General features: G+C 41.8%; 1 protein-coding gene across 8 annotated transcripts in view; it reads right to left on the bottom strand.

The window, feature by feature from the left end:
- Window positions 1-4555: 4555 nt before the first annotated feature.
- Window positions 4556-13845, bottom strand: part of LOC110490107 (lissencephaly-1 homolog B) — a 50577-nt gene continuing 41287 nt past the window's right edge. For all 8 annotated transcript variants that reach the window (XM_021563276.3, XM_021563277.3, XM_021563278.3 and 5 more), the window contains 5 exons: window positions 8431-8533; window positions 7994-8222; window positions 6311-6412; window positions 5846-6002; window positions 4556-5671 (listed from right to left, as the gene is read on the bottom strand). In XM_021563276.3, the coding sequence (XP_021418951.1) occupies window positions 5598-5671; window positions 5846-6002; window positions 6311-6412; window positions 7994-8222; window positions 8431-8533 (665 nt within the window). In that variant the 3' untranslated portion in view covers window positions 4556-5597. The remainder of the gene's footprint in view (window positions 5672-5845; window positions 6003-6310; window positions 6413-7993; window positions 8223-8430; window positions 8534-13845) is intronic.

Below are 13845 nucleotides of genomic sequence, written 5' to 3'. Positions count from 1 at the left end.
CAAGCGAGGGAACCAGTGTGTGTGTGTGTGTGTGTGTGTCGTTGGACATGCATGTGTGTGTCAATATGAGTTGTTGACTATGCATGTACAGCGTGTGTGTGTGTGGATGTGCTGGTACAGTGTGTGTCCCTGCATGGTAACAGTCTGTGATTGGACAGAGCTCAGTGGAATACCCTCTGCTCTCATCACAGAGTCGGACTGTCTCGACCAATCATAACAACTGTTCAGAAGTGCGTAAGGGCTTCTCTAGCTTTACTGCACGCTCGTTCTCTCTTTCTCTCTCACGCACACACACACACACACACACACACACACGTGCGTATGGATAAGCCATTTACCCTCCTCATTAACACTGAACCCAGACATTATCCCCTACCACCAATGTAGGTGTGAAAGAGTATGTGTTTGTGTGTGAGCGTTTGTGTGTGAGACTCAATGAGCACATTGGCCTCAGAAAAAGCCACAAAATGCACACATACCAAAGCCATGCATGATTCACTATGATCAGTTCAGGGAGAAATATTCTACCTCCATGTTGATTACAGACAGAAAAGGTCCTGATCAATCGATGAGTGCAGATATATTTATGGTTCAGCCATTTACCCTCCTCGTTAACACTGAACACCAACACTACTAAAGGGAGGGAAGAGAGCAATATAGATGAGAGCAAGCAAGAAAGAGAATATAGAGACAGAAGGAAAATGCTACAGATTCATGAAAGAGACAGGGAAAGAGCACAAGCGAATGAACTGGGGATAGACACAGACAGACACGTACACGCCAAATCTGTTGTTCTCCGTTCTGACAAAATAACAATCAAATCAACTGATAAATACTGTACCAAATTAGCATGTGTATGACAACAAACCAGGACTATCTCTGGGATTAGTCTCACAATGTTGCGGGTGTGGAGAAAGAAGTAGGCTAGAGTTTCTGTTCTAGTGGTTCTCTGGAGAAACAGAGTTCAACTCAGGGCAACCTGGGTCTAGGTAGGTGTCTCTCCTCTAACCTCTTCACACTCCATCCTTCCTCTCATCCCCTTTCTACCTTCTCTCTATCCTTCATTTTAACTCCACCTCCTTTACTCCGTTCTCTCCTCCCATTTCCCCTTTTTGATACAAAATTGTAGGAAGAAAATAGTGTATTTGTATTTATTAAGGATCCCCATTAGCCAAGATGCCAAGGCAGCAGCTACTCTTCCATGTGTACGTGTTTGTAGAGTGTGTCTTATCATATGTATGCGCATCAGTGCCTGTGAGTGTGTCTCTTCACAGTCCCCGCTGTTCCATACGGTGTATTTTAATGTTTTTTAAAATCCGATTCTACTGCTCGCATCAGTTACCTGATGTGGAATAGAATAATACTGTGTGCCTCCCATAGTCTGTTGTTGACTTAGGGATTGACAATCCACCTCTCTCTCTCTTTACAAAGGCTGCAAAAGGTGCTCGTGCATTCACCGTCGTGGCAACTGTTGCCAAGATACGGTCCTCCTTGATACAGTAATAGCTCTGTGGGTGAGTGAGGGAGGGAGTGAGCAGGTGTGTTTGAGCAGTGAACGGTGCATTATTAATAAGGTGACCTGAAAATTTGGACACGCCCACTCATTCAAGGGTTTTTCTTAATGTTTTACTATTTTCTACATTGCAGAATAGTAGTGAAGACATCAAAACTATAAAATAACACATATGGAATCACGTAGTAACCAAAAAAAGTGTTCAACAAATCAAAATATATTTTATATTTGAGATTCTTCAAAGTAGCCACCCTTTGACTGGATGCCAGCTTTGTACAATCTTGGCATTTTCGCAAGCTTCATGAGGCATTTTAGGCCATCATTGTAAATAAGAATTTGTTCTTTACTGACTTGCATAGTTAAAGGTGAAATAAATAAATACAAATATTGAGGTAGTCACCTGGAAAGCATTAGAATTAACGTGTGCCTTGTTCAAAGTGAATTTGTGGAATTTCTTGCCTTCTTAATGCGTTTGAGCCCAACAGTTGTGTTGTGACAAGGTAGGGGTGGTATACAGAAGATAGCCCTATTTGGTAAAAGACCAAGTCCATATTATGGCAAGAACAGCTCAAATAACAGAGAAATGACAGTTTCTTAAAAGTGCAAGTGCAGTCGCAAAAACCATAAAGCGCTATGATGAAACTGGCTCTCATGAGGACCGCCACCGGAAAGGAAGACCCAGAGTTACCTCTGCTGCAGAGGAGAAGTTCATTAGTTACCAGCCTCAGAAATCGACAATTAACTGCACCTCAGACTGGAGCCTAAATACAGTGGGGCAAAAAAGTATTTAGTCAGCCACCAATTGTGCATGTTATCCCACTTAAAAAGAAGAGGCCTGTAATTTTCATCATAGGTACACTTCAACTATGACAGACAAAATGAGAAAAAAAAATCCTGAAAATCACATTGTAGGATTTTTAATGAATTTATTTGCAAATTATGGTGGAAAATACATATTTGGTCAATAACAAAAGTTTATCTCAATACTTTGTTATATACCCTTTGTTGGCAATGACAGAGGTCAAACGTTTTCTGTAAGTCTTCACAAGGTTTTCACACACTGTTGCTGGTATTTTGGCCCATTCCTCCATGCAGATCTCCTCTAGAGCAGTGATGTTTTGGGGCTGTTGCTGGGCAGCACGGACTTTCAACTCCCTCCAAAGATTTTCTATGGGGTTGAGATCTGGAGACTGGCTAGGCCACTCCAGGACCTTGAAATGCTTCTTACGAAGCCACTCATTTGTTGCCCGGGCGGTGTGTTTGGGATCATTGTCATGCTGAAAGACCCAGCCACGTTTCATCTTCAATGCCCTTGCTGATGGTAGGCTTTGTTACTTTGGTCCCAGCTCTCAGCAGGTCATTCACTAGGTGGTTCTGCGATTTTTGCTCACTGTTCTTGTGATCATTTTGACCCCACGGGGTGAGATCTTGCGTGTTGCCCCAGATCGAGGGAGATTACCAGTGGTCTTGTATGTCTTCCATTTCCTAATAATTGCTCCCACAGTTGATTTCTTCAAACCAAGCTGCTTACCTATTGCAGATTCAGTCTTCCCAGCCTGGTGCAGGTCTACAATTTTGTTTCTGGTGTTCTTTGACAGCTCTTTGGTCTTGGCCATAGTGGAGTTTGGAGTGTGACTGTTTGAGGTTGTGGACAGGTGTCTTTTATACTGATAACAAGGTAAAACAGGTGCCATTAATACAGGTAACGATTGGAGGACAGAGGAGCCTCTTAAATAAGAAGTTACAGGTCTGTGAGAGCCTGAAATCTTGCTTGTTTGTAGGTGACCAAATACTTATTTTCCACCATAATTGGCAAATCAATTCATTAAAAATCCTACAATATGATTTTCTGGATTTTGTTTCTCATTTTGTCTGTCATAGTTGAAGTGTACCTATGATGAAAATTACAGGCCTCTCTCATCTTTTTAAGTGGGAGAACTTAAACAATTGGTGGCTGACTAAATACTTTTTTGCCCCACTGTAAATGCGTCACAAAGTTTAAGTAACAGACACATCTCAAAATCAACTGTTCAGAGGAGACTGCGTGAATCAGGCCTTCATGGTCAAATTGCTACAAAGTGGTGGTGCTTTGCTAGTGACTCTGTCAGTGATTTATTTAGAATTCAAGGCACACATAACCAGTATGGCTACGGTCATGGAAATTCTTACACAGGGACACTCAAAGTCAATCTTAAATGAATCATCCTTTATTGGTCAGTGCGCTGGAGAGGTTCCAATCAACTCAATGCACCATGGTACATGTAAATCAGGAGCTCACTTTAGGCAAACCCAGCAGTTGTCTTATATACGGCTATACACAGACAAGTTATATATATGCATGATTTAGCATAATTCATTAATCATTACCGTTTTGTTTCATAACATGTGACAGACCAATACCGCACAAGGCTTCTTCTCTCCAAGCCGAGACCTTGAAACAGATATATTTTGTTCTCGTTCTCAAAATAAGGTCTGGGCGTACTGCCAAATTCCAGATACTGTTAAGTGAGGATTCGTTAAATCAGTCACTTGCATGAACACATCCATTGGTTATTAGAACACAGAAATGAGTTTTAAGAAAAGCACAAACATTGAAATTCCCATTACACTACCAAAGCATTCTGCAGCGATACGCCATCCCATCTGGTTTGCACTGAGTGGGACTAAGGAAAAGCAGCCAATAAGTGCTCAGCATATGTGGGAACTCCTTCGAGACTGTTGGAAAAGCATTTCAGGTGAAGCTGGTTGAGAGAATGTCAAGAGTGTGCAAAGCTGTCATCAAGGCAAAGGGTGGCTACTTTGAAGAAACTAAAATATATTTTGATTTGTTTAACACGTTTTTGGTTACTACACGATTCCATGTGTTATTTCATAGTTTTGATGTCTTCAATATTATTCTACAATGTAGAAAATAGTACAAATAAAGAAAAACGCATAAATGAGTAGGTGTCCAAACTTGGCCGGTACTGTAGTTTGGCGTCCTGAAGCTGTGCAAAACTTGTACAACATTGATTTAAAAAAAAATAAAAAACAAGGCCAATGTTGTATTTACAGATTTTTATTTTTTAATTATGGTGCAAACAATGACATCCAGATATATTGATACACAATTTTACTGTGCGTGTGTATGTGCATCTGTGTGAGTATGAGTGTATGTGTATATGAAAAGAGAGAAATAGCGAGCGAGCGCACAGAACTTAGTGAGCATACTCCTATGAGTAGCTACTAGAAGCCAGTCGGTCAGTCAGAAAGAGAGGGAGTAAAAACAGAGGGAAAGAAGCCTTGCCTCCACACTTCTCTACATCTGTATAAACAGACGACCACACAGAGAGAGAGAGATAATGATAAGAGGTTATCCTATGTACACACGTACAGTACGCATTGCACGCACGCAGATGAACAAACGCGCACACACTTTGTCACTTCAACTAAAGGACTAAATGTTAATTTCTATTTTATGTCCCCCGCTCCCCCCCCCCACATCTTGTATTCTACTCCTTCTCCTCCCCACTTCATCCTCTCTTCCTTCTTTCACACTCCTCTCCTTCCCTCTCTCCCAGGTAGCGTCAGACTATAACAGCGGAGGCAAGATACTAAATAAAACCCTTAAAGGACATACGTGATTGGGTTGCGTGCACTGTGTCACAATTACCCAGCATCCACTGGGACAGAACACAAACCATTTACCCCCCCATCAGGACGTCATGACAACGGTATGCAAATTTACAGTATACAAGTTTTGGGTGAATTCACCATGCAAGGAATACTTTTCTCTTTTAGTGTGTGTGTGAGAGAGAATGTGTGTGTTAGTGTGTAACATTTATTAAGCGTACTCTATATCCAGAATAATTTACATAAAAGGACAATATTTATTTGAACAGGGCAGGGCGGAGAGCCTGGGTAACCATGGTATGGAGTGCGAGAGTTGGGGCTTAGGTGAGTGTCAAAGAGACAGGGTAGGATAGGGGGGGGTTATAGGGCGCTGTTTGGGGGGGATAAAGGAGGAGGCTGCGGTGAGTTTTTGGGAAAAGAGGTGGTTGTGGGGTAGAGAGGAGGATGAGGATAGGGAGGTTGCAGGGCAGACTCAGCGACACTCCCACACTTTGACTGTCTGATCAACGCTGCCTGTTACCACGTATGGAGCAGTCCGGTGCATATCTGGAAGACAGAGATACAGATGTAAGAGACAATGGAAGATGGACTGGGTGGAGGCAGAACTGTGGAACTGGCAGAAGTGTGTTGGAGATTACACACAGAAACAGGTGGTTGTGACGAGACGTACAACAATGTGAGGGAATGCCCACAGACACGTGGATACAAACACACTCTTACCCAGAGAGGTAACAAAGTGTTCGTGGGCACACAGGGTCTTCATGCAGCGCTTGTTCTTGTAGTCCCAGATCCTCAGAGTCTTATCATCAGCACAGCTCACTATGAACCTGCCTCCAGGGTGCACCAACACACCACGCACCCAGTTATCATGACCCACCTAGACGGAGGATAGAACACGTTACACACACTACACCAGTGTTTCCCAACTCCAGTCCTCGAGTACCCCCAACAGTACATGTTTTATTGTATGCCCAAACAAGCACACCCGATTCAACTTAATCATCAAACCCTTGAGTTGAATGAGGTGTGTTTGTCTGGGGCTACAATGAAAATGTGTACGGTTGGGGGTACTTGAGGACCGGCGTTGGGAAACACTGTACTAGACCAACCTGTGAAAAAAAAACACTGGAAACCAATCGGGTTACCTGATTAGGAGGTAACACACACACACACACACACACTCACCAGAGTCATAAGGCACATGCCAGTGCTGATGTCCCACATCTTGATGGTCTTATCTCTAGAGCCAGAGAGAAGGAACGGACCAGACTTCCCATTCTTCTTACTCTACAGAGAGAGAAAGAAGGAGGGGGAGAGAGAATATGCTCATCATTTAAAAACAAGTGTGTATGCACCGTTACATTGTTAACCTACAAAAGTACCCAAGGTTTTGAAATTAATATCTAGATAATTACGGAGGGTTACAGAATGGTTTGACACTAGCTGCCCTTTTCATTTCTCCTGGTTAAAATCCTGCAATCTTGTGGCCTATTGGCCTCTGGATCACATTTACCGCTGTCACATGGATTTGAATCCAGCCCACTGCTATTGCACCAAAAATCATCGTTCTACTGTCTCTTCTCTATCCAATAAAGCGCCAAAAATATGCCTTTAAAAAAAATCTGCTATCTTATTGGTTGAGCTCTGGTACTATGTTCACTGGTTTTCAAAGACACCACCAGAGAGTCTTTAAATTCCAGGTTTCACAGACACCCTGGTTGGAGGCTTACGGATTTCCTGCTTATTCCTGCCTGATTCTGGAAATCGTCCAACCAGGATTTCTGGTAAACCTGGGAATTTTGGTAGAGTTACCAAATCTTTGCAACCCTAACCAAATGTGACTCACCATCTGGATTTGGTCTTATGTAGCAACATTTTAAATTGTGTTTTTTTACATTGGATAGTAGAGACAAAATGGTACATCATACACTGATTTTTTGTGGAACAATGGGAAAGTAATTCTGCTTTGAAAGTTCAACCACTTTCTGTCAAAATGTGAAAATTAATATCTGAAAACATAGCTAGCTAGACTATCTTACCTGTATACATCATCGTGCATGGACGTGTCTCCCTGTCATGAAGACCATACCACGGTTGCCCTTAGTTTGGTGATGTAATCCGGAGACAGGTGTTTCCTCCATCTCTTTAACTATCATACTCTAATTCCACTGATTTCAAAACTTGATCCTCCAGGAAGTGGAGAGCAACACTTATGCAGCTCCACTACACAATACATTTAAAAAAAGCTGCGTTCGACAGGATTACCAACACAGACTGACCAGCTCAAATAGACCGAAGCCTTCTATATGGCAGACCAATTCAAACTCCTCTTTCTGCATGTCCAGCCCACTCATTATCTCAGTCAATAATGGCTAGTGGGAAGGTTGCTGGATTTTTCTGTGTGCTTAATCAACAAGGCTTGTAATGTAACAATTGTATTCGTATTTACAGATGGCATACAAGTTTGTTATTAAGGCACATGAAAGTTTACATGTTCAAGATGGTATTTCTGCCCAAAAAAGCATTTTGATAAAAAATGAATAACATTCAAATGGCTCTCTTGTGAAGTTGATACTTGCGACATACGCCAAGTTTCCTGAAACGGGTCACAAATAGGGTTACTGCAGTGTTTCCCAAACTCGGTCCTGGGGATCACAAGGGGTGCATGCTTTGTTTTCTGCTCTAGCACTATACCGCTGATTCAAATAATGAAAGCATGATGATTAATTGATTAGTTTGAATCAACTGTGTAGTGCTAGGTGAAAAACAAAATGTGCAACCCTTGGGGTCCCCAGGACAGAGTTTGGGAAACGCTGGGTTACTGAGTCAGGATTAGGGTTAGTGTGTGTACATAGAGGTTCTCCTCACCTCCGAGCTGGTAGCCTCCAGGATGGTAGGGTGAGCGGTATCGGGGGCCCAGGCGATACACTCCACCACGTGTTCATGCTCTCGCAGCTCAGCCTTACACTCCTTGGAGGTGGCCACCCACACACGCACCGTCTGGTCGTTGGAACAGCTGGCGATAAGAGAACCATCCTGGTTGGGCCGGACCATCCTCACCCACTCCCTGTGGCCTGTAAATGTCTTTACACAATACCTAGAGAAAGAAAACACTCAAGAGTTATATACATTCACTACTACAGCAACACTCATATACGAGACATTTTGCAACACCAGAATGTGTCTGCCACTAGATTAATAAAACATGAGATTAAGTATTTCAGCACCTGATAAGTGAGAAGTCAATCAAATGTATTTATAAAGCCCTTTTTACATCATTCGATAAGTGTGTTTGTGTGTCTCACCCAGTGGCCACCTCCCACATTTTGATGGTCTTGTCTCTGGAGGCGGAGACTATGTGGTCTCCGTTGGGCATGATGGCTACAGACGACACGTTATGGTCATGACCTGAAACAGACGGCGGAGAGAGGGAAAGAGATATCAGTAAACTTAATACAAAAGAAACAGTTCCACTTTACAGTAATTACATAGTAGTAACCAAATTATATAGAATAATTCTATTTCTTTTTAGAAATATTTATTCAGGGATTTCAGGTCATGTTTCATACATACAGTGCCTTGCGAAAGTATTCGGCCCCCTTGAACTTTGCGACCTTTTGCCAAATTTCAGGCTTCAAACATAAAGAGATAAAACTGTATTTTTTTGTGAAGAATCAACAACAAGTGGGACACAATCATGAAGTGGAACGACATTTATTGGATATTTCAAACTTTTTTAACAAATCAAAAACTGAAAAATTGGGCGTGAAAAATTATTCAGCCCCTTTACTTTCAGTGCAGCAAACTCTCTCCAGAAGTTCAGTGAGGATCTCTGAATGATCCAATGTTGACCTAAATGACTAATGAGGATAAATACAATCCACCTGTGTGTAATCAAGTCTCCGTATAAATGCACCTGCACTGTGATAGTCTCAGAGGTCCGTTAAAAGCGCAGAGAGCATCATGAAGAACAAGGAACACACCAGGCAGGTCCGAGATACTGTTGTGAAGAAGTATAAAGCCGGATTTGGATACAAAAAGATTTCCCAAGCTTTAAACATCACAAGGAGCACTGTGCAAGCGATAATATTGAAATGGAAGGAGTATCAGACCACTGCAAATCTACCAAGACCTGGCCGTCCCTCTAAACTTTCAGCTCATACAAGGAGAAGACTGATCAGAGATGCAGCCAAGAGGCCCATGATCACTCTGGATGAACTGCAGAGATCTACAGCTGAGGTGGGAGACTCTGTCCATAGGACAACAATCAGTCGTATATTGCACAAATCTGGCCTTTATGAAAGAGTGGCAAGAAGAAAGCCATTTCTTAAAGATATCCATAAAGTGTTGTTTAAAGTTTGCCACAAGCCACCTGGGAGACACCAAACATGTGGAAGAAGGTGCTCTGGTCAGATGAAACCAAAATTGAACTTTTTGGCAACAATGCAAAACGTTATGTTTTGCGTAAAAGCAACACAGCTGAACACACCATCCCCACTGTCAAACATGGTGGTGGCAGCATCATGGTTTGGGCCTGCTTTTCTTCAGCAGGGACAGGGAAGATGGTTAAAATTGATGGGAAGATGGATGGAGCCAAATACAGGACCATTCTGGAAGAAAACCTGATGGAGTCTGCAAAAGACCTGAGACTGCGACAGAGATTTGTCTTCCAACAAGACAATGATCCAAAACATAAAGCAAAATCTACAATGGAATGGTTCAAAAATAAACATATCCAGGTGTTAGAATGGCCAAGTCAAAGTCCAGACCTGAATCCAATCGAGAATCTGTGGAAAGAACTGAAAACTGCTGTTCACAAATGCTCTCCATCCAACCTCACTGAGCTCGAGCTGTTTTGCAAGGAGGAATGGGAAAAAATGTCAGTCTCTCGATGTGCAAAACTGATAGAGACATACCCCAAGCGACTTACAGCTGTAATCGCAGTAAAAGGTGGCGCTACAAAGTATTAACTTAAGGGGGCTGAATAATTTTGCACGCCCAATTTTTCAGTTTTTGATTTGTTAAAAAAGTTTGAAATATCCAATAAATGTCGTTCCACTTCATGATTGTGTCCCACTTGTTGTTGATTCTTCACAAAAAAATACAGTTTTATATCTTTATGTTTGAAGCCTGAAATGTGGCAAAAGGTTAAAACAGTTCAAGGGGGCCGAATACTTTCGCAAGGCACTGTACACTACATGACCAAAGTATAAGGACAAATGCTCGAACATTTAATTCCAATATCATGGGCATTAATATGGAGTTGGTCCCCCCTTTGCTGCTATAACAGCCTCTACTCTTCTGGGAAGGCTTTCCACTAGATGTTGAAATGTTGCTGCGGGGACTTGCTTCCATTCAGCCACAAGAACCTTAGTGAGGTCCCGCACTGATGTCGGATGATTAGGCCTGGCTCGCTGTCGACGTTCCAATTCATCCCAAAGGTGTTCGATGGGGTTGAGGTCAGGTCTCTGTGCAGACCAGTCAAGTTCTTCCACACCGATTTTCAACAAACCATTTATCTTTGGACCTCGCTTTGTGCACGGGGCATCATCATGCTGAAACAGAAAGTGCCTTCCCCAAACTGTTGCCACAAAGTTGGATGCCATTGTATGCTGTAGAATTCAAGGCACACTTAACCAGCATGATTACCACAGCATTCTGCAGCGATACGCCATCCCATCTGATTTGCGCTTAGTGGGACTATCATTTGTTTTTCAACAGGACAAATGACCCAAAACACACCGCCAGGCTGTGTTAGGGCTATTTCACCAATAAGGAGAGATTGATGGAGTGCTGCATCAGATGACCTGGCCTCCACAATCACCCAACCCAATTGAGATGGTTTGGGATGAGTTGGACCAAAGAGTGAAGGAAAAGCAGCCAGTGCTCAGCATATGTGGGAACTCCTTCAAGACTGTTGGAAAAGCATTCCTCATGAAGCTGGTTGAGAGAGTGTGCAAAGCTGTCATCAAGGCAAAGGGTGGCTACTTTGAAGAATCTAAAATATATTTTGATTTGTTTGATTCCATGTGTGCTATTTCATAGTGTTGATGTCTTCACTATTATTCTATATTGCAGAAAACAGTAAAGAAACCCTGGAATGAGTAGGTGTGTTCCAAACTTTTGACTGGTACTGTATGTGTATGTATACAGTGGGGAGAACAAGTATTTGATACACTGCCGATTTTGCAGGTTTTCCTACTTACAAAGCATGTAGAGGTCTAATTTTTTATCATAGGTACACTTCAACTGTGAGAGACGGAATCTAAAACAAAAATCCAGAAAATCACATTGTATGATTTTTAAGTAATTAATTTGCATTTCACAGTTGAAGTGTAATAAATAAAATGCTAATTAATTATTTAAAAATCATACAATGTGATTTTCTGGATTTTTGTTTTAGAGTCCATCTCTCACAGTTGAAGTGTACCTATGATAAAAAATTAGACCTCTACATGCTTTGTAAGTAGGAAAACCTGAAAAATCGGCAGTGTATCAAATACTTGTTCTCCCCACTGTATAAAAATAACACATATTTCATGGTTTACAATTTCAGATAACTTCAGTTAGATACAATGCATTCGGAAAGTATTCAGACCCCTTGAATTTTTCAACATTCCTACGTTACTGCCCTATTCTGAAATGGATAAAATACGTTTTTCCTGAATCGCCACAATATCCCATAATGACAAAGCAAAAACAGGTTTTTAGAAACGTATTAAAAAAATACCTTACGTAAATAAGTATTCAGACCCTTTGCTATGACGCTCAGGATGGTCGGAATACTTTCCAAATGCACTGTATCTTTAGATGGGTTATGTACATGTAAGGATTTGGACATTTTCACATTGTTAGACGGCAGTGCTTCTGTTGTCCCGGGGACCGAAAGGGGTGCACCCCCCCCCCCCCCCCTTTCATACATCGAACTCCAATGAAAGGTTTGATGGGTCCCGAGGGCAAGGACCAAGAAGCACAGCTCAAAGATGTATGGACAGGTATGGTAGCAGATTCTCAGCGGGACCAAGCCATCCACACATAATGGAGGCAAATTAAATATTTGAAAATAAATTAACTAATGTCAAAAGTCGAAAGGAGGGTTTGGTCTTAGTAGGTCTACTGTGGAATGAAATACAATTGTTTTCCCTTTTTATAAATAACATATTTTTCCAGTTTTAAAAAGTCAATCAAATACTGCAGCCATTGACTGCAATGGAGGGTGGACCTTTTTCCACTCAAGAACTACAAGTATCTTATAGAAAAACCAGCTGCACTGGCCTGGACACCATTAAACCAGTAGGTGGTGGACCAAAAAAAGGCCAGCAGGGGCACAATTATACACGGACTCCAAAAATTACAGACAATGTTGAAAAAACACTTGGCCAAAATAGGGATGGGCATTCAACAGTTTTTTTTGACCTGTTCAGTACATATATTCAAGTACTCGAATGAAAACAAATATAATATTTAGAACAGGCCCACATTGAAGAAAAAAAGTTTGCGTATTTAGACCTATGCCAACAGTGCGCAACAAACACCTAATTTATCATAATCATTACAGATAACAAATCATGATTGCAACATTTCTCCATATATACTGAACTAAAATATAAATGCAACACGTGACAGGTGTGGAATATCAAGAAGGTGATTTAACAGCATGATCATTACACAGGTGCACCTTGTGCTATGGACAATAAAAGGCTGCAAAAATATGCACACAACACAATGCCACAGCTGTCTCAAGTTGAGGGAGTGTGCAATTGGCATGCTGACTGCAGGAATGGCCACCAGAGATGTTGCCAGATAATTATGTTAATTTCTCTGCCTAAAAAGTCGTTTTAGAGAATTTGTCAGCACGTCCAACCGGCCTCACAACTGCAGACCACGTGTAACCACGCCAACCCAGGACCTCCAATCAGGCTTCTTCATTTTCGGAAGCATCCAAGACCAGCCACCCAGACAGCTGATGAAACTGTGGGTTTGCACAACTAAATAATTTCTGGAGGCACATTGTCATGCCATTCATCTGCCGCCATCACATTTTTCAGCATAATAATGCACGGCCCCGTGTCAAGCTGAAAATGTCCCAGTTCTTCCATGTCCTTCATACTCACCAGACATGTCACCCATTGAGCATGTTTGGGATGCTCTGGATCAACGTATACAACAGCGCATTCCAGTTCCCGCCAATATTCAACAACTTGGCACAGCCATTGAAGAGAGGGACAACATTCCGCAATCAACAGCCTGAGATGCGAAGTAGATGTGTCACACTGCATGAGGCAAATGGTGGTCACATCAGATGACTGGTTTTCTGATCCACGCCCCTACTTGTTTATTTTTTTACGGTATCTGTGACCAGAGGTATATCTGTATTATCAGTCAGACCCTAATCTATGGATTTCACATAAGTAACTTATTTCAATTGACTTATTTATGTACAGTGGCAAGAGCAAGTATGTGAACCCTGTAGAAATACCTGGAGTTCTGCATAAATTGGTCATAACATTTGATTGGATTATCATGTAGGTCACAACATTAGACAAACACAGTCTGCTTAAACTAATAAAAACAATTATATATGTTTGTCTTTATTGAACACACAGTGTAAACATTCACAGTGCAGGGTATGTGAACTTTTGGATTTAATAACTGGTTGACCCTCCCTTGGCAGCAATAACCTCAACCAAACGTTTTCTGCCGTTGTGGATCAGACCTGC

This window comes from Oncorhynchus mykiss, chromosome 15 (assembly GCF_057628025.1).
Source record: "Oncorhynchus mykiss isolate SJ-2025 chromosome 15, ASM5762802v1, whole genome shotgun sequence".
In the NCBI taxonomy this organism is placed as follows: Eukaryota; Metazoa; Chordata; class Actinopteri; order Salmoniformes; family Salmonidae; genus Oncorhynchus; species Oncorhynchus mykiss.
The sequence above is the reverse complement of the archived record's forward strand: the minus strand, read 5'-3'. Positions and strand labels throughout refer to the sequence as shown.